The 24274-nt window shown below is 56.2% G+C and overlaps 2 protein-coding genes across 7 annotated transcripts in view; one reads left to right on the top strand and one right to left on the bottom strand.

Moving 5' to 3' along the window:
- Positions 1-44: 44 nt before the first annotated feature.
- On the bottom strand, positions 45-22855 carry THRA (thyroid hormone receptor alpha). 3 transcript variants are annotated; one of them, XM_044744981.2, is made up of 9 exons: positions 22639-22855; positions 11873-12218; positions 9388-9455; positions 8704-8804; positions 6653-6800; positions 5812-6017; positions 4663-4809; positions 3796-4054; positions 45-3458 (listed from the first exon to the last, which is right to left on the bottom strand). In XM_044744981.2, exons 2-9 carry the CDS (start codon positions 11923-11925, stop codon positions 3208-3210), a joined length of 1233 nt encoding a protein of 410 aa, XP_044600916.1. In that variant the 5' UTR covers positions 11926-12218; positions 22639-22855; the 3' UTR covers positions 45-3207. The 3 variants fall into 3 exon arrangements, with proteins under 3 accessions (XP_044600916.1, XP_070339313.1, XP_070339314.1); XM_070483212.1 differs by lacking the exon at positions 22639-22855 and adding an exon at positions 14843-14948 and having other exon boundaries at positions 2652-3458; XM_070483213.1 differs by lacking the exon at positions 11873-12218 and having other exon boundaries at positions 2652-3458; positions 22639-22849.
- MED24 (mediator complex subunit 24) overlaps positions 22297-24274 on the top strand; it is a 30787-nt gene continuing 28809 nt past the window's right edge. The window contains exon 1 of one of the 4 annotated variants that reach the window (XM_044744979.2): positions 22297-22456. The gene's annotated coding sequence lies outside the window, so the exon portion shown is untranslated. The remainder of the gene's footprint in view (positions 22457-24274) is intronic. The other 3 variants (XM_044744977.2, XM_070483210.1, XM_070483207.1) reach the window with 3 other exon arrangements.

The raw sequence follows: 24274 nt of genomic DNA, 5'->3' as shown, positions 1-24274 counted from the left end.
CAGGGAAACATCACGCAAGTCTAAGGGGGGGCTGCCCAAGGGGGTTATTTTCATCATATATTTATTACATAAATATATAGTAAAATAGACGAGCAACAATTACCATAAAAATATCTTTCTTTAAAATCCTGACCCAAAACACAACGGGGTGAAAAATCGCACATAACAGACATACTGATTGTCAACGTGGGGCAGGAGTAGGAGCCCCTCCAAGTCACCCCTACCGGCCCCACCCCTCCCTGGGGAAGGGACCTACCTCCTTCCCTGTTTCTGGCCACGACCCCCCTCCCTCCACCCCAGCACCAGCTTCTCATACATTCAGTAGCGCCTCCAGGGAAGTGTCCTCCTCCCCCCACCCAGGAGTTCCCAGGGCAGGAATTACTGTCCCCCTTATGGACGGTGTCTATGTCACATGCCCTGCCCTCTCCCAGCCCTGTAGACCCGCCACCAGGGGAAGGGGTAGGGGCTCCTCTACCCCCACCCTCCCCAAGTCTGAGCAGGGAGGAGGCTGGATGAGGTATGTGTGTTATGAGTGATGGGAGGGGGAATACTGAGATGGAGAGGCGGGTGGTGGGGGCGGGGTAGTGGTCATGGCTCTGGCACCCCCTTGTCCTGGCCTGGCCCCCTCATCCTATTCCCAGCAGCCCCTCCCCCCACCAATACTGCACCTGCTGCCCCACCCTGCCTGCCCTAGTGCCCCGGGCCAATACTGGGGGAGGCATGCTAAGCACCCACATCAAGGCCATCCCCCTCATTAGCACCAATGGCCCCCAGGAGAGGGCCCTGTCCCTCACTTCCAAAGCAGGGACTGGGACAGCTGCCTCTCTAGAGCAGGTGCGTGGCGCTCCTGAGTCCCCCTGGCTCCTCCCCCACCACGTGTACTTGCTCACACATTCACGCAGAGAAATGCACACATACACTCCAGATCACCGAGAGTAGAGGGGGAGGGGTCAGGGTTCAGAGTGGGGGATCACAGCTCATAAGATTGGGGAAGGGCGGGGGGATTTCCAAGTGCCTGTAAGAGGCCAAGCCTCTTTAAGGCCTTTTCTCCACCATGTCCATGGCTGAGAATGGGGATGGAGGGGGAGACGTGGGGATGGAGGGATGGGGGAGACAGCAGACAGGTCAGGAATTCCACTGGGCCCCCAGGGGCAGAAGGAGGGTACAAGAGGGCTTACCCATGGGACTGGAGTAATACAGGAATCAGTACCCCAGGAGAGAGAGAGAGCATAGAGACAGACAAAGATAGCACGGGCAGCCCACGAGCCCAAGAGGGGTGGGGCAGGCACATGCACAGGTGACAGCAGATGCTCTTCCAGGACCTCCCCCCATGTTGGAACACCTGAACAGTGGGGGAAAGACATGCCCAGATGGGCAGCATAGCATTGCCTTCCCGTGTGTGTGTGTGTGTGCGTGTGTGTGTGTGTGTGCATGTGCGTGCACACGCGTGCATGTGTGTAGGGGGCTGTGGCAGGCTGAGGGCCAGGGTGGGGTGGCAGGTTCCCCACTGCTTAAGACATTTTTGCCCCAATAGTGCAAAGCGCAGGAAGCCCTGGCACCCTCCCCCCCCGCCCCCTGCCCCATTCCCCATGGCTTCCGGGGGCATCTATGTCCACCCATCCATCCCTGCCGACATGCAGCCCTGAGCCCAGGGCCCTCTGGTCTGCGCTGTCCCTTCCCACCTGTCCCTCCTCCACCCACAGGAGGGCCACCTCCTCTCTCCATCTCTCCCCTGTGGAGTGGGTGATAGCCAAAGGGAGGAGGAGGAGGGCAGCTCACCGAAGTACAGACCCACAGAGCACTCCTCACCAGGAGGGTGGGAGGTGGCTCAAGCCAAAGTCCCTGAATTAGAGAAAAAAAGAGGGGAAAGGGGTCCCGGGGCAGAAGGGCGGCTGGCCTAAAGAGCTTCAAAGAAAAGAGGAGCACCAACCGCCCCTTCCCCCGGGGCCCCAACTAAGTGCCATTTATCTAAGCACCCCCATTCTGGTGCCTGCCCACCCAGAGTCTGGGTTAGTGCAATGAGTGGGAGTGAGGAAAGAGGAGGGCAGAGGTTAGAGAGAGCCCAGAAGACAGATGGGAAACAGGGTCCTAAGGGGGCGGAGGCTCTGGAAGAGGCTCATGCACACCCCCCTCGCCCCCCAGTGCAGCAGCATCTGGATTGTAGCTAATACTGCAGGATGTGAAGAGGGCGGGAGCTTGAGCCACAGTTTTTCCTGTGTGGGTGCCAAGGTGCGGACGGAGTGGGGGGGACAGGGAGAGGCCCCTGGGGCTGGGCACCTGAAAGGGGAGCTGTGTGGGCAGCAGGGCAGGCTGGTGAGGGGCCAGCTGGCATCCAGCGTGAGAGGTAGATGGAACTCAGCGGGCACGAGTGGCAGAGAGCAGAGGAGTACTGGGGTGGGGGTGCCAAAGGGGCACAGAGGGAAGGGCAAGGCAAGAGGGGGTGGCCAGGACCCTGTGGTGTTAACTCACAGCTCTGATCGGCAGCCCTGCCCTTGGGGACCTGGTGTGGGGGGCAGTTCTCTCTGATTCGGGGGGAGGAGGGGCAGCTCTCAAAGTGCATGGGGGTGGTGGGGGGTCCTCCCCTCTGGCCAGCCTCAGTTAATAACTTAATATCATCTCTCTCTCTCTAGCAATTGCTCTTTTTTCTTTTTCTGTCTAGTTTTTCTTCATTTATCTTCTCCCCTTGCCTGGTTTCCAAAGTGCAGTTAGAATGACTATAATTTTTAACTTCCAGAGGAGGAGCCAAGCCAAGCCTTCGTTTGCACTCAGGCATCTAGGGGAGCAGAGAGGCTCTTAGCCTGGAGGGGGAACCTAGGCCAAGGAACTGGGCAGGGGCTCTCTCTTGTGTGTGTGTGTAGGGGGTGAGTTGAGGGTATCTTCCCCCACCCCACATTCCTCTGTCCCCTACGGTTAAGATGGCTTGTCCTCTCTTAGCTCTCCCTCCCTTGCCCTACCTTCTCAGAGGACACAGTCCCCCAGCCCCCAACACTGTCCTTTTCATAGCAAGTTCATTGGTTTGCCCTGTCCCAGGGCTGGAGGTTCTGAGGAGGGACGGGGCAGTGCAGGGGTGTGTGTGGGAGCTGAATCTGTCTGAGGATGAGAAGAAGGAGAGAAGAGGTGTGGGGGGTCTCCCTCAGCCCCCAGCTCCACCCCTTCTCTCCAGGCTCCTCCCCACCAGCTCCGCACACCCTCTGGCCGCCTGAGGCTTTAGACTTCCTGATCCTCAAAGACCTCGAGGAAGAGAGGGGGGAAGAGTTCGGTGGGGCACTCGACTTTCATGTGGAGGAAGCGGCTGGCGTGGCAGGCCCCGATCATGCGGAGGTCAGTCACCTTCATCAGCAGCTTGGGCCAGAAGTGCGGAATGTTGTGTTTGCGGTGGTTGACGTAGTGCTCGAACGCCAGCAGGTACGCCTCCTGACTCTTCTCGATCTTGTCCACACACAGCAGGCCCGAGCGGTCTGCGGGGAAAGAAGGAAGGGCGTGAGGGGGAGTGGGTGAAGGGAGCCCAAAGTGGAGAGGCTATAAGAGCAAGGGGAGAAAAATACACTCTTGGGTGGGTGTAGGATCAACCACAGGGCAGAGGGAGAGGACCAAAAGGATGGGTATAGAGGGATAAGAGGAGAGAGGGACAGAGGGACAGAGAAGTGGGCCTGGGTGATGGAGATGGCCAGGATGACAGAGGTAAGTTTGGGGGATAGAGGGGTAGGCACAGGGGTAGAGAAGCTGAGGAGCAGGAGAGACTGCAGGATTAAGGAAGGAGGAGAGTGACAGCCCTCCCAGCTAATCGGCAGGTACCTGTTGACATTAGCAGCACAGCCTGCAGCAGAGCCACTTCCGTGTCATCCAGGTTAAAGGCAGAGAGTGACTTGCCCAATTCAAAGATGGCGTCAGAGACTACGCCCAGGCCGCCATTCTTGAGCTGCTCCCGCTTGACAGCCATCTCCCCGCTCAGCGTCAGGGTGTCACTCTCGGGGTCATAGCGGACAGCTGCCCGCAGGGACATGATCTCCATGCAGCACCCCTTCAGGAGGATGATCTGGTCTTCGCAAGGCAGCTGCGGAGTGGCAGGGCCACAGGAACACTCAGCATACTCCTCACCATGAGCGTCCCCTATGAATGCCCTCTGGGAGCTGCTAGGCCACCCCTGGCCTCAGCCAGTAATATGTACTCTGAACAGCTAAACTTGTGCTGCCCTATTTCATTAAACCTCACAATTAAGCCTGTGAGTTAGGTCCCATCATTATCTCCATCCCCACTGCAAATGAGACTTGAGGTCCAGGGGAGTTGGGTAACATGGCCAAGGTTATACAGCTAATAAGGCAGCTGTCCCCAGAGTTAGTGCTCAAAGATGAGAAGAACTTTCAGGCTACCCAGAGTTGGGATGGCCACGTAGCCTTGATGGGAGAGGGGCTGGGAGGGCCCAGGAGGGGCTGGAGAGACTGCGTACTTGGCGGCTCCTGGTTCCTTAGGGATCAGGTAGCCCAGGGAGTGTGCCTGTGTGTGGGGGGGTACGTGTGTGCAAGTGCTGGGTGTGTGTTGACCTACAGGAATTGCTCCCTGTCCAGAGAACCTCAGATGAGCACGTGCTGGGACTGGGGGACTGGGGAGCAGTGCCAGGTTTGCCTCCAGTATGGCACATGTCTCCTCCCACCTGCCACTCACCTCGGAGAACATGGGCAGTTTTTTGGCAAAGTCCACCACACGGGTGATGGCCGGGGTGATGATCTTGGTAAACTCACTGAAGGCCTCTAGGTCTACCTTGTCTCCGTCCGGCATGGAGACGATGGGTGACTGGCCAATGTCATCCGGCTAGAGGGAGACATGGGGGTCAGCTGGGGCTGCAGACCCCTTTCAACCTCTCACTGAGGTTCCCTGCCCACCAGGGGGAGCTCCAAGGCAGCATGGGGAAGAGGGACCGCCAGTACTGCACCTGGGGACAGCTGTGTCCCAGGCCTAAGGCTTCTCCTTCACCTTGGGGCAAAGAACAGACTAGAGCCAGAGCCCCAAGTCTGCTAATGGTAATAATCATAACAGTAGAAGTAATGTCATAATAATAGAAGCTATATTCACTGAGTATTTAATATGTGGCCAGGCAATAGGCTACACGTTTTACACATATCATCTCATTTAATCCTTACCATAATCCTATAAGGAAGATACTATAATGACGTCCATTTCACAGATGAGGAAACTGAGGCACAGTGCAGATAATAAGCCCAAGGTCACATGACTAGTAAGTGGCAGAACCAGCATTTGCACCCAGGCCATCTCACTTCTGACGCATACATCTGCTTGGTATTGGAGCCCATGTGCTTAACAGTGCACTGTTCCACCCCCTGGCCTACTCCACCAGGAACCAGATGCCAGTTTTCTAGCTTCCCCCACCACATATAACCAACTGGCCATGTCTGCCCAAGCTGACCGTTCACTTGGCACTCAGTTTTGCCAGGGCCTAACACAACGCTTGGCATCCAGCAGGTGCCCAAAAATACTGTTACATGACTGTGTCCTCACCCTCTCCACCCAGTCACTGTGGACAGGAAAAAGAGGAGAGGTTGCCCCTGCTCACTGGAAATTTGATGAGGAAGGCAAGGCCCTGTCCTCATGGGGCTCCCAATTAGATGGATAGGCAGGACCCAGACAGCAGCGACACACATAGAGGTGTATAAATCAGGACCACCAAGGTGTGAAGACTTTCGGCTTTGGGTCAGATTAAACCAAGAAGGCTTCACGGAGGAGGCAAGACTCTGAGCTTGCTCTCCTCTCCCAGCCACCTGGCTACTACTCTCCCCATGCTCACTCTCTCCTTACCAGGAATTTCCGCCTCTGCTTCCAATGGCTGCCCTGGGCATTTGTGCTGCGATGGGCCTCCGTGGCAACATGGATCAGATCCCACTCTTCAGGAGTGGGCTCTGGTCGCTGCTGCAGTGATCGGATCATCTCCTCCTTCCGTCGCCGCTCCCGATTCTGCTCAATCAGTTTGCGCTTGGCCACCCGCTTCGAGTCATCTAGAACCACTGTCAACAACAGAGATACACAGAAAGAATGCGCATCACACTCTCTACAACCTTCTCAGGAACTACCCTTTCCAGTATACAGGTTAGGGAAACTGAGGGCCAGGGAGGTTAAGTGACTTCCCAAATCACCTAGCACTTGGGTGGTACAACCTGGATCATGATAATCACTGGGACCACATCAACTCCAATTTGGGTTGATCGAGAGGAATCGCATATTTTGGTCTAAAAGGCTATGGTGGGAGTGGTTACTAGACAACCCTGCCATCCAATCCCTAGCCAATGAAAGACGCCCACTCTCACTCGAAGTGGAGTGTCTTCTCTGGCAGTCAGGAACACTGTGTTGGGGTGGGGGGTGCTCAGGACTTCATTCTACCTAATTACTTTAAGGCCCCAGAGTGGTGAAAGGCAGGTAAACACTGAGGCCCATGCACAGGGCCCACAGAAGAATCCTGTTTCCTCTTCCCCAGAGATAAGGGCAGCAGGGACCAAGATTCTCAACATTCATTCTGTCATCAGCCTGACCTGGATTGTCACTCTGCCCTGTGGGTCCTGAGAGTACCCTGGAAGGGAGCTGCCATATCTGAATTCACTCCCACCGGCAGCCACCTGGCCCGACCCCCTCCCCATCCCCTTACAGTCCATGGCCATGCCCACGGCGATGCACTTCTTGAAGCGGCACAGCTGGCACTGATTGCGGGTAATCTTGTCGATGACACAGCAGCTGTCATATTTGCAGGAGTAGGTGGGATGGAGGTTCTTCTGGATTGTGCGGCGAAAGAAGCCCTGGGGGGAGGGGAAATGAGCATGCTGTGATCATGATCTCCCCCTCCTGAACCAACCATGCAGTTCATGGTGTGGGGGGGGAGGATTAGTGAGGGAACCTGGTGTCCACCTGACACAGCAAGCCCAGGATCACTGGGGTCTGCCAGGACTTAGAAGGACCTTAGAAATACAGACCCTCAGCCCCCAGGCCGCTAAGGGATGGGGGTACATGCACACTGGTGGTGGTGGAGGTAATGATGACGACCAAAGTGGGGAGATTTGGGCCAGGGATGGTGTGCAGGGCTGAGAGGCTTGAGGAATAGCAGCTTTCGAAGTCCAATTAATACCTCATTTTCCATCTTGCTAAACGACTCTAAAAACAACACTGACCCCAAAACCATTCTCATACATGCTGCCTGCTGCCCATGTAGGTGGAATTGATGAAATAGGGGGTAAGAAAAGCCAAGAAAAAAGCATTGGGTATGAACTCTAGTAGATTTAAAAGAAAATTTTCAGTTCTATGTATCACGTTTAGTCTTTGCTTTAAAGGAAAAACTTCAGGAGTCAAGATGATAGTATTAACAGGAAGAGCTAGTACCTGTTGAATGCCTCCTATCTGCCAGGCCCTTATAAGCCTTTTCTTTCATGCATCATCCCATTTAACGCTCATGTCAACCCCACGGGGTAGGAACTGGTACTATCTCCATTTTGCTGACTAGGACACTGGAGCTTGGAGAGATTAAGCGATTTGCCCAAAGTCATATAGCTAAATGGGCAGCAGAGCCAGAACTGGACCTGAGGTATGGACACCAAGGTCTAAGCTCTCAGATTCTGGGGTGCATTAAAATCACCTAGGGCACTTACCAAAAACACAGATTTCTGGGCCTCACTCTAGACCTCTAACATTGGACTCTCTAGCATGGGGACCAAGGCATCTCTTTTGGGATGCTCCTCTTGGACTCAGATGTCCCTGAGGATGAGGTTCCTTGCTCTGTGTTACACTGCTTGTATTGCTTCCAGGAACACTGCTATGGGCCTCTAAATGCCTGGTGGTCTTGGTTTGGTTGACACTAAGAAAGAGAGGAACTTGATACCTTAACATATTTTTTAATATTCCTCTTTCTTGAAAGGTCTTACATTTTCAGGAGGTGATGATGTTGGAAAAACCATGCAGGCTGAAATGTCCAAAGTGAAATCTACTTAAGCCTCCCCAAGTCTATGACCTTGTCCCTTCTGCCCAGGGAGACTCTGACATCCTCTTCTCCTCTGGGCCCCACCATGCCCCCAGCACTGGTTCTTACTCTTCCAAGTGCAGTGCAAGCAACCAGGGAGCCTGTTCCACGGCCGATTCCTGGGCTCCACCACAAAAGGTTCTGATTGAGTACGGCTGGGATGAAGCCTGGGGATCCGCATTTAACTAGTACTGCAGGTGGTCCACAAACCACAAACACTGATGTTGGTTTCAACTGATGTCTGTCTCTCTCTGGTTGGCTGTAAGCAGCTTGAGGACAGGGCATATACTATACCCCTCACACCTGATACATTAAATGCATAGATGACAGCTGACATTTATTGAGTGCTACCTATGTGCCTGTCACTGTTTTAAATACACTATGTGAATTATCTCATGTAATTCTCCCAACAACTCTACGAGGCTCGTAGTAGGATTATCTTCATTTTATAGATGAAGAAACTGAGGCTCAGAGAGATCAGGCATCTTATGAGTGGCAGAGAAGGGATTATGAGTGAGTGAGTGAGTGAGTGAGTGAATGAATGAATGAATGAATAAGAGAAGAGAAATGATGACGTGATGGTGGGCTTTAGGTTACATGTTTATAGAGCTATCTGTTGTGCCAGGTGGTGGGGGCCTTAAAGAGAGTGAGATGGGGTGGGGGGGGAGGGGCAGGAGCTGGCTGGTCCATACCTTGCAGCCCTCACAAGTGATGCAGCGGTAGTGATAACCGGTTGCCTTGTCCCCACACACGACACACTGCTCGTCTTTGTCCAGGTAACTAGGGATATACCCTGGGAGGGAGGAAGGGAGGCAGGCATGGCTTGGGCCCCCAGCAGAGAGGCTCCTACACTTTCTCCACCCCACAATTTTTCCTTCCTGGCCCATCCCCTAGCCCAGCCTCCCTGAAGGGTTCTTTGTGTCCAGGGAGAATCCCAGAGACACATCAGAGGTCATCTCGTCCATCCCCTTCCCTAAGAATATGGAGAATCCCAGTTCTTCTGACGGCCCATTCAGGGCTTCTCTCTTGCTGCATCTGAGGGGCAGGGGATGTGGGAGAAGGAGAAGCAAATGTCAGCAGCTCATCTCATGGGAATATAACCCCCCGGCCCTATAGCCCAGGCTTTGATTCTAGGGTGTCCTCAGGCAAGGGGGTTATAGGAGAAGGGAAGAGGTCCTTCCTGACCTAATCCGTCCTCAAAGGTTGGGGCATGTCCACATCACCCATCTCACCTCCAGACAAGTCTGTCCCAAGCCCTCTAGGAGGCTTCCCCACAGGACACAGGAGCTGCTGGTACACGGCCAGGCCCCAGCAGAGCCCCGGCCTGGTTTGGTGGGGCAAGGGCGGGGAGGAAGGGCACACGCAGCCAGGCTCACCTGACATGCTGGTTTTCAGGGAACATTGGCCGTTCTTTCTTTTTCGCTTTCCATCTGGTGACCTGGCACTGGGTGGGGGCAAAGTGGGCAGAATCACAGAGCAGTCTTTGGGCAGCCCCCTCCTCATCCAGTAGGCTTATAGAATCCCCCAGGCCCCGACTCCGTCCACCTTGTGTCCTCATTCTACCTCCCACTCCCAACCCAGGTCAGCTGACAAAACTGAGAAGCATCCAGCTATCTAGAAGCTTTGAGAAGAGAGATAAGGGGCTTGGCTGGGGCACAAGCATGTTCTAGGGCCCCAATACGTGCGCGCACACGCACGCACACACACACACACAAACATACACACTAAAATTTAAACACTCATAATCCACAAGATATCCACATATTTAAGCTTTCAGTACATGACACATATACAGAAAGAATCTTCACGTCATGCTTAAAGCTATATAACCTTTAAAACACACACATATATGCAATGTAAGACCAGCGCATATGAATAACTATGAAGCCTTCAATATAAACCCAAGCATGGTAAATAAGCACCAAGATCTACATATCTGTGCAACTTTCAGGCATTCTCAAACGTGTTTCTGACCTCTAGAATATGCCCATGTGTTACACAACCCTTTGGACAGGCATCTAATAATACCATCCCCCACCCCCAGTGAACATGTTGCTTGATTTCCAGGTCATGCACACATGCTAAATAACCACAGTGACTGAAAACATATAGTGCCTAGCAACTGGAACTAGAATGAACAATGAGAATAGGAAGGGACTTCCAGAGTCACCCTGTCCACAGCCTCTAATTAACAGAGCAGCAAACTGAGGCCCCACTTGTGCCTGGTGACACTGGGCACTGGAGTCAGAGCCAGGACAAGGACCCTGAGCCCCTCCATGCAAAGTATTAGCAACCCTCAGCCACTGCACATACATGTCGCCAGCCTCTCCACGTTACATAACCTTGGCACGCACAAATTACATAGCCTTCTACACGCATGCACAGTTCGTATAACCTCCCACAACCACCCTGTGTGTGCATGGTGCAGGGCCCCTCCCCCTGGAGCCTGAAGCAGCTCCCAACACACTGACACAGTGACCTTGGCCAGGGTCACAGTCACAGTCACAGTCACAGACAGCTCTGAGTTCCACGTCCCCTGGAGATTACCCCTGTCTGATTTCTACAACGGTTGGAAGGTCAGATCTCAATCCTGCCTCCAGGAGGGATGGGTGTGGGGGAACTCCCAGCCACCTAGGCCCCAGTTGAGCTGGCAGTTTTCAGCAATTACTAGACTCACAGCGCCTGAGTGCAGTCCCAGGGACAGCCACAAGGTGGCGCAGGGACATGGGGGAGGGGAGGTTGACAGGGGAGGGGCTGCAGCTCTGGGGGACCAGGAACTGGCATTCCCGCCTTTCTCTGAGTTAGGAGCAGACTCTCTCAGACCCACAGAAGTCTGGGCAGGGAGGTACAGAGGCTGCAAGTGAAAGCTATGCAGTGATAGGCCTGATCTTTTTCAGAGTGCCCCCCTAGAGTGAGGCTTTGGGGGGGGTACCCCAGGTGCCCTACACAACTGCCAGCCCCATCCACTTCCTCCACCCCTCCAGAGACCCAGTCTTGGGCCCCAGGGCTTTGCCTGGCCAGGCCTCTGGCCTCCTGGCTCAGGATCTGGTCTCCTAGGCAACAGCCACACTGCTCCCCAGAGCACCCCCTCCCCCCACCCTCTCCCTGGCCATAGGCACAGGCTGTACCCAGATCCCAGGGCACCATGCCAACTGGCACAGAGCTCTGTGCCACTTGGAGATGAAGGGAGAGGCAGGGACCCTCGGGGCTCCTCAAGGGCAATGCAGATCATAGGTAACCCATCCCCAGTTGTGCGTTCAGGGCTGATGTCTCCTCCACGTGTGAGTAAAACCTTCACTTCCACTTCCTGGGAGGAGTCCCATGGCAGTGCCCGCCCTTACCCACGAACAAGGAAGAGTTGTGAGGCTCCCAATAGGTTCCAAATATAAGTGTGGGCTGTGACCAATAGTTACTGATGCATGTGCCCTGAAATGTCATGTCACATGCACCATGGCTTCTGGATGGCACACTAGTAATCAGATGTGAATGGGCTGGTGGGGAGAGGAGGAAAATGGCCAGGCTGTTTGGATTCCACATGCTCAGGTGAGGGGGGCTGAGGGGACACTGGGGGCACTGGAGACTGCCCAGCACTGTCAAGGGAGGATCACAAGCCTGCTGCCTGAATTACTCTGCTCTGCATCACCTCCCTCCTCCAAAATGGGCATCTCCCACTTCAGGTGCCTAATTCCCTGCCATGTGTGAACATGACCTCATCTGGGCAAAGGTAGGCAGCATGCTTGCTGGCCTCACGCCCATCCCCCTAGAGGTGCTTAAAAGGCCCAAGCTCACTCTCTTTTGCCCAGCCAGGTGACCATGCCTACTGCCATGGAGTTGGCACAACCTCATTGCTGGACCCGTTACCTGTTCTCCTCTGGGTCTGACCCACACTCCACCTTGCTTGGCTTCTGTTCCATTCACTTCAATTCCATCCAGGATGCCCTCCAGCACGCCAAGAGACTGGGGTGGGCACACTGGCCCCCCCGACACGCCCACAGGCCACCCACCCCCCGCCACCCAGGCCCTAGGGCACAGCACCCATGGTGCCCGCCTCAGCACTTGGCCTTTCACACCATGCCCTGCACCCCCAGGGGGGCAGGCGGTGAGAGGGGCCAGGGAGTGGCAGGTGGTAGAGCTGGGGGGCAAGCTGGGTCCGTGGGGGGTCCCTGGCTGGGGGAGTAGTTTCGGAGTCTCGTCCTGTCCAAAAGTCCTGCAGAGAGAGGAGAGAGGCAGGGATAAGGTTGCACCATGGTGGGGGTGAGTGGATAGGATTCCTTTGGTGGCAACGTTTTGGGCTCTTGGGGCTCATAACAAGATGGTGGTCGGCATTGAGGGCAGGCGCAGGGAGAGGACCAGGATAACCCCTCAGATCAACAGGTACAGCAGGCAAGGCTGGTGATCCGCACCCTAAGCTCCAGATGTGGAAATGGATGGAGGGAAAGAATGAGGTAATCCATGTACCATGTCTCCATTCTCACATTCAATCAAGTCCCTGGCCCTTAATAAGTGTCTATTAAACCTTAGCTATTGTTACCATCCCTCTAGCCAAGTTTTCCCAAAACTCATCAGTATTATAGGGCAAAAGGCGACCAGAGACAAGCAGTTTTCAGCCTGGGCATGCTGGGTACCCGTGAAGGAAGGGTGGGGTGTGGGGGCAGCACACAGGGGTCATGAGTCCACCAAAGTGCCTTAACAGAGAGAGACACTGAAAACAGTGGGGAGCTGACTTCCCCTGCTGCTGGCAAAGTTATGGCTCCCCAACCCCAGCCCCTCAAAGACTCCAGAGCTTCCCATTGAAGGTCCCAAATCACACTTCCCAGTCTGCAGACCAGACTTCCCAGTTGGTTTAGCTGAGCTGCCACCCACCAGGATGGCAAGGGGAAGGGGAAAGGAAACTAACACTCATTGAGTAGATAATATGTGCCCTCCAAAGTGGGCATCAGAACTTTACAGATGAGGAAACTGAGTCTCAGAAAGCTTGATCATTCACTCAAGTTCATGCAGCGAGTAAGCAAGCGGCTCAGGGATGAAAACCTTGCAGCCTTGCTTGAATGCTAGCTGTGTTCTGCAACCTGGGGTCCAGGGCAGTGCCAACCTGGGCCCACCATTCCCTCTGCACTGCACCTCTTACCACAGGTTACAGACCTGAGGCTGTCTGCACACACAGGCAGGTGTTGGCATGTGAGAGGGGGACAAAGGGTGCAGCTCCCCAAACACAACCTCCATCACGTGGCTGCTGTACCAGAGACCTCGCCCCTGGGCCCCCTGGCCCCACCCCCAGGAACCGATAAGGAGCCAGGGTGGGAGGGGAAGGGAGAGATAAGCCAGGCCATTGGGCAGGGCAGTGGGACAGGGCCTCTGCACACAGGGGAGCCCCCAGTGTGGGGACCGTGGCAGGAGTTCAGAAGGGTGGCCCATTCTGCCTCTGATACCCCCACTGACGAGGACTGGGCACTGGGGGCTGGACAGGAGACTGGAGGAGGGGGGCGCGAGCGGGAAGCCTTAGCCCAGGGAGCTGTCAAGAAAGTAGGTCAAGTTTTTCTTGGCTTATGGAGAAATTCCTGTTATAAATTTATAATGGCGTAGCCAGCCCTAGGGGTGGAGGTAGGGGGAGGAGAAGGAGTGGGTGGGGATGCCCAGGGACTGGGCACTGGGGCCTGCTGCTCTCAGCCAGCGCAGTGAGGGGTAGGGGGCCAGGGCAGTCGTGGGGGTTGGGCTAGACAATAGAGGCCTATTTTCTGTCGCCTCTATTTCCACTTCTATCTGTGCCCAGCGAGGCTTCCTTTGGTCTGTCTGTCTGCATCTGAATGTCTCTCTCTCTCTGGGTCTGAGTGTCTCCCTGTCTCCCCCCTAGGCTGTGCCTCGGTGCTTGGCACACCCTGGCTGCGGTGCTGCCCCCGCCTGTCTCCTGCCCACCTGGCATGCTGCCACCACTTGTTTACAGAAGCTGGAAAAATCCACTCGCCAGCCAGAGGCCCAAGCGCCCCCGGGGAGGGGAGGAGGCAGGCACAGGAGTGGGCATGCTGAGAGAGGGGCAGCCCTGGGGAGCAAGCCCTGGGGGCAGGCGGAGAGGGCCAGGGTGTGTGGGAATGGGTATTAGCAGCTGTGGCGAGGCAGGCAGGGAAGACCAGCAGCAGCCACATGGCATGGGCAGCTCCTGCTCCAGGCAATAGCTCTGGAGGACCCCTCCGCCCCGCACCCCTTCCACTGCCAGTTGCTACAGGGCACACCTGGGGCAGTGCCAACCTAAGCCACCATGTTTATTTTCCCTTCCCCCTCCCCGGCCCAGCCTTAACTCCAAATGTGTCTGGGCACTGCCAAGGGCTTGCACGTGCCTGCTGGGGGGAGGGGCAGGCTCCCTCTCTGCCCCACCTCTGTGCTGAGCTGAATGGTGCCCTGGTGCCTGTCAGTGCAATCCAGGCTAGGCTGAGCCCCTGGCAGTGGGCAAAGGAGCAAAGCGCTGCCCTCGCTGCTTGGGGCACCCTCATCTGGCGTCTAGCAAGAGCCTGGAACCCTTTGGGACTCTTCATTATCTCTCTAGGGACATACCTGGGCCTCTGAGGCAACACAGAGCAAGCAGAGGGCCCTGCATGCAGGGAGGTACATACCACGTGAGCCTGTGTTAGCTGTGGGCAGAAAAAGGTCAGCAGGGAAGGAGGTGGGGCAGGGATACCCACCCTGAAGGGCAGCCTCTCTCCCCTCCTCCTGGAGTCCAGTTTAATTCCCCAAGCTCCTTCCTGGCACATCCCCGGCAGAGGCTCAGCCCCAAGGAAGTGGACAGAGTGGAGCTATTGGGTTCTGAGACTAGGCTGGACAGCTGGACGCAAGACCCACCTGTTGGCTGGCCTGGCCATCAAATCCCTCTTTGTCAGATAAGAGCTGCCGGGTGGCAGTATGGGCAAGGTGCCCATGAAGGGGGAAGCATTTCATTAAGCTTAAGTGCTTCTGCAATGGGGGGACAGAGACAAGAGACCAATGCGGCATCCGTGGGCACCATGCCAGGTTCCCACTGCAGGACTGTCCCACTCCGCAGCCCTGCGGACCCAAGGGACTTCTCTAAAGGACTCCTGGGGCTGCCAGAGAGGATGCTAGTCCGCAGAACCTAGCCCCAAATTCTACACACACTACTCCCCTGAGTATCTGCCCTTGGCTTCGGCCCCACCCGTGTGGGGCCCCTGAACTTTGTCCTCAGTGCTCTAAAGAAAGCCCGGCCCTCCTCTTGCCAACCACAGAGGGAAAGACACACACATTGGGGGGGGGGGGAGCCCTGAGACAAGGGGAGGAAGAGGAGGGGAGCATGAAAGGGATGATGGAGAAGAAAGAGGAGGAGGAGCAAGAACAAAGAGATGGACAGGGATGATAATGAAGTAGAGGGAGAGGCAGAAAGGCCGCAATGAGATGGAGGATGGGGAGAGAAGGGGTAAGGCAGAGAGGAGGACAGAGAAGGGGAGGAGAGACAAATGGAGGAGAGGGGAGACAAAGAGAGAAAGGTGACAAAGAAAGACGGGTGGGGGGGTGCTTCATGCCCCGCCTAAGTCCCACCCCATGGAGGCTGGGGGGAGGGGGGAATAGAAATGGTTTCCACGGTGACAGCTGGTTCTTGGTGGCCTGGCATGTGGGCTATTAATAGTGCTGTGGGTAGGTTCACACCTCCCTCTCCCCTTCCCCTCTGCCTGCTGCTAGGGTTGGGGGAGATGTTTTCCCCCACTCCCAATTATCTGGCATTGATGGCCAGACTCCAAACCATGGGAGCCAAGGGTGATGCTAAGGGGCCTGGGTGGCCACTGTAGCCCAAACACACACATGGGCATGCACAGGCAAACACAGGCATCTGTGTGCAGACACTGCCGCCCGTGCCAACGAGGGCTTCCATGGGCCGCCACAAACACCAACAGCCCCTGGGAGTCTGGTGATGGTGGAGGCTGCAGCAGCAACACAGTCCCCCACGTTGAGGGGTAGATGCCCCTCAGGGCTGGGACCTCTTTCTCTTGTCCCAGATCCCCCTGTCCTATTCTCAGGTACGGACTGAGTGGGACTGCCCCACCCAACTGGCCGTTATCCTAATGCCAGAAAAGAAAGGAGTGAAGGCAGGAAGGAAGGTACTATTTGGCAGGTGTGAGACGACAGAGGAGCAGGCACGGCTTGGCAAGTGGGAGGGAGGGAGGCAACACTCCTTGGTGGGCTCTCGCTGGGCCCCCATGAGTTGGGATTTTGGAGCCTAAGGGCAGTGACCCTTAAGTCTGATCTCCTAGCCACGGTGGGGCCTTGGAGGCTAGAGGATGGAAGATGGGGGTGGGGGATATGACATAAGGGGGAGATCGGTTACTTAAACAAAAGATCCTCTCCCCCAAAAGAATATAACAGGAAACTCCCCCCAGCAGATCAGAGACAGAAAGACATAAACAGCAGCCTTGACTTGGGCCAGATGCCCAGTATTAACATCAAAGGCTGTGCTCCCCCAGTCCCCCAAACCTCACCCACCTGCTGCCCTCCTTTCCCTCCTCCCACCCCAGGCCAGCTCCAGTCAGGCATCAAGGTGGGTGCCCAGGTCTGGAGGTCACCTCCATCCCACATGCCTACTGATGATGGCTGTACCCACACCCACACTCAAGAGCTCAGCCCTTTGCCTGCCAGCCCACAGAACTTCGTGCCCCCTGCCCCAATTCCCCTCAGGAATGGAGGCAGAGATCCAAGTAGCCCAGAAGGCAGAGTTAGGAGCACCCCAAGCTGGGCATGGCACATTCTCCCCACCCCCCAACCCCTAGCAGCCAGCAGGGTAATCGGAGCTGGGAGCTGGGGCAGCTGAATGCTAGAGGCATGAATGTCACGGGGCCAAGGCGTTTGCTGCAGATGGCATCATGGGCACAGAGCTTGGGGTCCTCCCTTCCTCACTCCCCCCTTCCGAGGAGGACGCCTTAGAGAGGAGCTGTCTGCAAGCCCTAGGGAGCATCGCCCAGGAGGGAAGGGAAAGATGGAGGGGAAAAGAAAGGCAGGGATGTTCTCTCAGCCACCTGAAGGAGGAGGGAGCTAGCCCCCACCCAAGCAGAACTGGCAAAGGCAGCGAGAGAGAGGGAGAGAGAGAGAACCTAGGAGAGAGGGAGAGCGGGAGAGAGGGAGAGAAGACAGGGAGAGAGGGCGAGACAGGGAGAGAGATGAAGGGGGGAGAGGGAGGGAATGGAGAGAGAGAGAGAGAGGGAGGAAGAGGGGGCAGAGAGATTGAAAATTGTGTGTGTGTGTGTGTGTGTGTGTGTGTGAGAGAGAGAGAGAGAGAGCGCGCGCGCGCGAGCGAGCCAGCGCGCAGGCGACAGCAAGAGAGCGCCGCGAGAGCAAGTGAATGCAGCTGAGTCTCGGCACACACACGGACACGTGCAGACACACACACTCACTCCGCATGCGCAAAACCGCGGGCTCCCAGTACCCGGTTCCAGCGGATATTCAGAGCCCTCCCCAACCCACACATGCACAACACACGCACACATGGTTGCGCGCACAACACACCCACTCACTGATGCGTACAAAAACGCCGATAGCCACCAAAGCCTCGGGTCCGGTTCCCCTTCTCCCGCCCACGCTCCTTGGTAAAAGAGAAAATGAAACAGGCAGCTAAGACTCTAGGAGCCAAGAGCTCATCTCTTCCTTACAAGAGGAAGAGAGGAAGAAGAGGTGGGCTGGGGGCTTGGTCCAGTCATGCTGCTCTTTGCCACTGCTGCGGGGTGTGGCTGTGCCTTTGGCCCTAACCTTTAACCCCAGTCCTTGGTCTCCCAGACTGAGTGCTCACCCCTGGACACCAGTAAGTTCCATATTGCTCCCCTTATCTACCCAGAGAACTTCTGACCCCTCCCTCTGGACCACCTCACACAACGGCACAAGAGAGGGAGGTCCCCTTTGGTACCCAAGCCTTGGCCTGCCAAGGAGGAGGGCAGGCAACATTACATGCCTGAAAACCGTATGTCCCCGACCACACACCAGCCCCAGATGCCTCTGTGAGAGACTGAGAACCATCTCTGGTTCCAGGTGGCATGTGTATCCCCACCCTGGAGCTTGCCAGGCCCTGGGAGGAAAGGAGAATCCACAGGCTTTGCTTCTCATGCCAGGATGTGACACAGGTTGAACACAGGTGTTATCCTACGTTATTTACCCTCACTCTCAGTGAGGTAGGCATCGTTGTCTTCAGATGATGAAAACCCAGACCCAAAGTCAGCAACTGGTGAATGGCTGAAAGCCAGCCTCCAACTGCCAGTCAGTGCTCTTTCCACCATGGTCATGCTTGCTTCCCTCCCCAAGAGCCACAAAGATCCCCCAAGCACCTTTGCAGCCATGAGAACTAGAGTTGAGATTAGACCCCCAATCCAGAGGCTTCCCAGTGGCCCACCACAGGGCATCCCTCCATTGTCCTTGCTGCACCTTGAAGGGGAGGGGCTGAATTAAAAGGGATTTGGGGAAGAGAAGAGTCTTATCACCGGACTCGCAAACGGAAAGAGGCAACTCAGGACAGACCCTGGATCTCAAGGTGCCATGTCCACTACACTGGTCTTTACTCAGTGCCACTACCCTTCACTTTAATGCCCCCTCGGGCAGAGGTAGGGAATCTGGTGTCAGCCAAGCCTGGGTCCTGGTTGATTGATTGATGGTAGGTAGCTGGGATGCTGGGTCCCCAGGAGAGAGGAAGGGTGCTGTACTCTACATGTAAGAAGAGAGAGGGGTTGGAGAGAGGAGCCTGCTTTCCTTGTTATTTCTCTCCTCTACTTTCAGTGCTCAGACTTGTCCCAACAGAGGTGCAGTGATGCCCAAACATTCATGCACGTGCCCCTCACTGGGGAGGTATGTCCCAGGCTGAGATGCCAAGGGCGCCTTTTAAGAAGCAGCTAAAAGGAGAGGGTCAGAGAACGGCGAGGCAGAGGAGCTCCAGGTTACAAAAACTTGTGGGGGAGAGAGAAGTGACATGAAGGGTGAGGAGGCTGGAGATTAGGGACCCACTAACCTTCCCCCCACCCCCACCCCCAGTCCCATCCCATTCCTGTGAGGTCTAGGAGATTCAATTCTCCATCAAGCTTCTCCAAGAAATCCAGGGGACCCCAGACCCACAGGCTCTCTCACTGTAACAGCTAACACTCTGTGTATGGATCTGCTTGTCATATATGCACCAGGTACTTTTTAAAGCATTTTACATGTTCTAACTCCTCTAATCCTCAAAAAGCTGAATGAGGTAGGTATTATTATCCCCAATCTATACATAAGGCAAGGGAGAGGTTAAATTGCTTGCCCAAGGTTATACAACCAGCAAGCGGCAGAGCTGAGATTCAAACCCAGGCAATCTAGCTCCAAAAAAATTCCCTGCTCTTAACCGTTACAGCATATTAACTGCTAGAGGAATGATAACTTGCTCTCTCACCCAGCTGGGGTCCCTGTGACCAAGCCTGTTTCCCTTCTGTAGCAGCCGTGGATTCGCTATGGTAGAATCAGTAACAAATAGGCCATGGCTCCAGGGGAGCATGGCCAGAAATGACTGGTGGCCCCTGGGCTCTGGGCCTCCTGCCCCAGTGCCCCCTGCTCAAATTCCCTTTCTGGAAGAGCTGCCCATTCTGCCACTCTAGGCTGGAGCCTGCACTCATGGGAGAGGGCCTCACTCAATCCTGCACATAGTCTGGGCAGCTGTACCCTCAGAACCAGGCTCTGAGACTGGGCAAAGAGGACACAGCTGTTGGGCATCTCTGAGGTGGGTCTCAGCTGCCAGGGGTGTGGAGAGAGGCCTTTGTGAGTCTTGCCACGGACTCAGCTCAGCTGGATCCTGCCAACTCCCACCACTGACCATAGGGGTGATTATTTTCCAGTGGGGCAGTGTGGTCGGGAGCCTTCTCCCTGGCTTGTTTAGGAGCTAGCTAGCTGTAGCCTGCACATCCAGGGCTTCCACCAAGTTGGTGTCCCCTGGCGAAGACTGCCAGCCTTAGAGGTCAGCACGGGCAGTAGCTGACCCCCTTCCCTTCCCGCCATTCCCAGCCCCCAAAACTTTCTGGCTGCAGCTGCAGCACTGAGGAAGCGCAGGATGTCCTGAGCAGCCAGCTGAGCGCCCCCCCCCCCCCCGCCCCCCACCCCCCACCCCAACCTCCCAGTGACCCCAGAGGCAGGGCAGGCGGGGCCGAGGGGCGGGGCTTGAGTATTAACAACTAGAAAAGTATGAAGACCATCACTGCCAGTTCCCAACTCCAAGAAAGTAGACCCTGGCAGAAACAGAGACAAGAACAGGGGTACCGACAGGGTGAGTGTTACAGACTGGCAGAGAAATAAGGAGAGGGAGAATCAGACACAGCAAGACAGAGCAACAGAGAGACAGCGTTAGAGAGAAATTCCAAGTCAAAAATACACATCACTCACCCAGACACTCACCAGCATACGGCCTCCTAAGGAAGGCTTCCAAGTTTAGACTGGAGGGCAGAGGTGGGAAGAGGGGCCAGACTCTTGGTGGGAGGCAGGAACTCAGCTGGGGGTGAGTGAGCAGCCCCAGGAAAGGCTTAGACAAATGACCCCAGCAGGGGCAGCTAGATCCCCTCATTTGCTTTTAGGGTGGGGATAGCCAGCTCTCCCCAATACCCCCTCCCTCAGCAGCCAGGATAATCCCAGATGCTGGAAGTCACTGGAAACTGCCTCAGGCTCATGACTCGGCCCTCTGGAACCCCCCTGACCCCCCTACTCTCTTTGCTCTACTTTTCCTGTCCCTCCAAAAAAAAAAAAAGCTGAGCCTAAAGTAAGAAGACAGGAGGAAGCTTGTGGGGGGGCGGTCTACGACTATGTGTGCATCTGGGGTTGTCTGGACACAACTGTTAGTGTGGACCTGTGACTGGGTGGACTTGAGCCTTGTGAACGCCTTCTGCACCTGAGTCCCTGGGACTGTGTGCAAATGAGTGCACCTGTGTCCGGAGTTCCCACAGTCAATCAATTAACAAGTATTTACAGAGGACTTCCTGTGCTAGGCTCTGGATGGGATCCAGAGCTCTTCCAGGGATTCTCCCAGGTCTCAAGGAGCTCACCATCTAGCAGGGTGGGATGACAAGTGATGGAGACTGAGAATGTTATCGTGAATGCATGCCTTGCACCATTATGCAGTAAAATCTTTTCATACAGATGAATTTAATTTTCTTAGGAGCAGGGGTTTTACAGAACCTCACAGATCCACAGTAAGAGTGCAGGAAAATACTTGTTGCTAAGTTGTGCATACATGTGTTGATGTGTAACTGCGTGTGCATTTGACTGAGTGATGGTGACTGTCACGGCAGGCGATGATGCCTGTGTGACTGGGCTCATGCGAGCACGTGTGTGCCTGTGAGTGACAGGGTCTTTTGTAATATGCGGCTGTGTGCAATTGCTCTGTGTTCATGCATGCGTGTGATAGTGACTTTTTCCTGTGTGGGTGACAGCGACTCCTCCTTGTCCCTGTGTGTGACAGCATCTCTGTGTGACCCTGTGCGTGGGTATGTGCATGGGTCGGTCTCCCAGCTCTTGGTCTCCCGTGGGTGTGTCCCACCCCTCTGAGCTCCCTGTTGCAGCGGCAGCTTGCCTCTCCCCTTGTCCCCATGTGGGTGTGTCCAGCAGCTCCTGTCCTTGAGTCTGCCTGGGTGTCCCTGGGTGTGCATGTGGCTGTCTGTGTGGGCATATCTGTGTCTGCATGTCACATTTGCTTCCCCCCTCATCTTGGACAACAGCCCCCTTCTTCCCTTCCCCCTCCTGGGGCCAGAGCCAGTACTGAGGGGTGGGCTCCCATCCCACCCGCTTTCCTTTTGCGACCTCCTCCCCTGGAAATGGTGGCTCTCTCTGTTGCCCCTATCATCCCCCCCACCACCACACACGCCTTTCTTTCACACTGGACAAGGGAGGGCCCCAGCCAGAGAAGGGGCATGAGAGACACGTTGCACGGGGAGGGAAACTAGGGAGGAGGGGGCACACACAACACAGGTCCGTTCCTTCCTCCCTTTCTCAGCCGCCCTAGCTTGCAACTCTAATCATCTAGGGACCCTCAAATACACTCCCCCACACCCAGCCGCGTTTTTTGCAATTAGGAGTGTTGCAACCAGAGAGCCATGCTCAATTGGGGAGGCGGGTGAAGTGGGGGGGGTACTTTCCTCTCCCGGGGCCCGTGCAAATGCACCCCCCCACCCCACCCATATTGCCCTCCGCAGCTGGAGACAGCTTTGCAAAGGCCACTCGGCCTCGGCCTGGAAGGCTGGGGGGGGCCTGGCGGGGCGGGGGGGGCAGGCCTCCCGCGCACCGTAAACAAACCGCGGCGCGGCGGGCGGGGGAGCTCCGGCGGCCAGCAGCGGGGCCCGGCCCGGGAATGCGCAGCGGACGGGCCGGACAGAGGCCGGGCGGGCCCTCGAGGGGGAGGCCTGGACGCCATCTCCGCCGGCGAACCTCGGGGCCCACCGACCTCCTAGCAACACCTCCCTTCCCTAGGGCGTAAGTTGCAAGCTCCCGGGCTGTGACAGGGTCACTGGGGCGCCGAGGAAGGCTGAGGCTGGCAGTGGGTACCCCCCGGGCGCCCCCAGCCCGCCTGGGAGCTGGCCACAGAGCCCCGCGGCTTTGCATAATCAATCGCGAGGCATTTGCATATTAATGCCCCCTCGCTCCCTCCCCCGTACCTCGGCGTGGCGCGCTGGACCGGGCTGGGCAGCGACGCGGGGTCTCAGCGCCCCGTGTTGGGGGCGTCCATGGGGGGCCGGTGGGGCCCGGGCCGCCCGCCTCCTGCGCCCGGGTGTGAGTGCGAGTGAGCGCGGGGGGGCGGGGGGCGAGTGTGGCGGCCCCGCGGCTCCTCCGGCAGAGGCGGCGGCCGCTCTTGGCTCCTCCCTCCCCCGCCCCGCTCGGGCTGGGGCTCGAGCTCCGCGCGCCCGACCGGCTCGCGGCTGCTCCCTGCAGGCCGCCTTGCCGCCGCCGGCCCCCGCCCCCCGCCCCCTGCCGCGCCCCGGGACCCCGGCCAGCGCCCGGCCGCCCCCGGCCGTGTCTGCCCCCGCCCCCCTCGCACTCGCCCTCCCCACTCCAGGCGTCTCCAGCAGGAGGGGTACTTGGTGACATATTTTGGAAGAGATGTCATTTAAAAAATAGCCTTCGTTTGCTGGAAGAATTGGAGGTTTTGGGGTTTGCACCATGGGGATGGAGAAGGGAGTATCGACGAGCCGCCTGCATCTTATAAGTCAGGGAGAAATTCTAAATGCCAAACCGTAGGAGGTTTGGAGTTTGTTTCTGAGTTCGGGTCCTTCCTCAGCCAGTAACTCACTGTCTGACCTTGAGCAAATCACCACCGCTCTTGGGGGCAGAGGTTCCTCAACCTTAAAGTTCGAGGGCTGGGCAAGTGACCCCTGAGGTCCTTTTAACTTCAATCATCCTATGCTTTTAATCCTTTTGGAGGTTTCCTCCCCATTACCTCCCTTCCTCTCTCGTTTCTAACATCATTACCTGATCCACTGCCTTCTCTTTCAAATGTCACCCTCCTCCAATATAGGCGCTTTCTACTCACTGTCACCAGCCATTTCCTCAACACCCTGGTCCCCTTGCTGAGCTGGGGCGGGGGCAAAGACTGCCCTACCCCCTGAGTCTCAGCTTCACAGAGGTGGTATTTCCTCTGTGTTTGCTCCACCAAAATCCAAATGGCACCAGGGCCAAGGAGGAGGGCCTGCTGCATAAAAATGGATCCCCTTCCCCAAAAGAGAGGTCTCCACCATGCCAGCCCCACCCGCCATGCACACACACACACACCTGCATTCACGGACATAAAACCATCCCAGTGACGCCAGAGCCCCTTTCATCTTGGGATCTCCCAGCGCCAGGCAGAGCTCTAATTACCCCAGCACCCCCCCTGGCCCCGCCGGTTCCCCTGCTGTCATTAGCCCAGTTTTACCAGCAGGGGACACAGCCTTCCCACGGTGCCCAGGGCAGGGCCCTGTCTCCACAATCTGCTCTTGGGGAGAGGAATGTGTATGTGTGTGTGTGTATTAAGGGGAATTACTCTACCGGTTGCCCAGATTATACTGGGCAGAATCACTTGGTAAGTGTGGAGTTCCGACCAACAGCCTTTCCGAGTTGGGCTGCCCATGCTCATCCTAGTCTCAGCCAGCCTCATCCTCAGCTCTGTTGGAGCCACTTCTGTTACAGGGGGTATTGGTGTTTGCAATGCATGGGGGAGTAGGGGGTGCCTCTCTGGGGTGCCCAGAATCATGGAGATGAGAAAGGCAGCTGGGATGAAAACCATGGGATACAGAGTGGAGCGGTAGAGATGAGCGG

The sequence above is a fragment of the Equus asinus genome, chromosome 13, assembly GCF_041296235.1.
Source record: "Equus asinus isolate D_3611 breed Donkey chromosome 13, EquAss-T2T_v2, whole genome shotgun sequence".
Classification (NCBI taxonomy): Eukaryota; Metazoa; Chordata; class Mammalia; order Perissodactyla; family Equidae; genus Equus; species Equus asinus.
Note: the sequence above shows the minus strand (reverse complement) of the source record. Positions and strands in the feature narration are given on the sequence as shown.

What these genes read in the sequence shown, in the direction of transcription:
- THRA (XM_044744981.2), bottom strand. Translation starts at nt 11,925, where the DNA reads ATGGAACAGAAGCCAAGCAAGGTGGAGTGTGGGTCAGACCCAGAGGAG. An exon ending in CGTGGGCATGGCCATGGACT is followed by an intron (nt 6,018 to 6,652) that starts GTAAGGGGATGG and finishes TGTTGTTGACAG; the next exon opens with TGGTTCTAGATGACTCGAAG. An exon ending in TGTGCTGCTAATGTCAACAG is followed by an intron (nt 3,459 to 3,795) that starts GTACCTGCCGAT and finishes CTTTCCCCGCAG; the next exon opens with ACCGCTCGGGCCTGCTGTGT.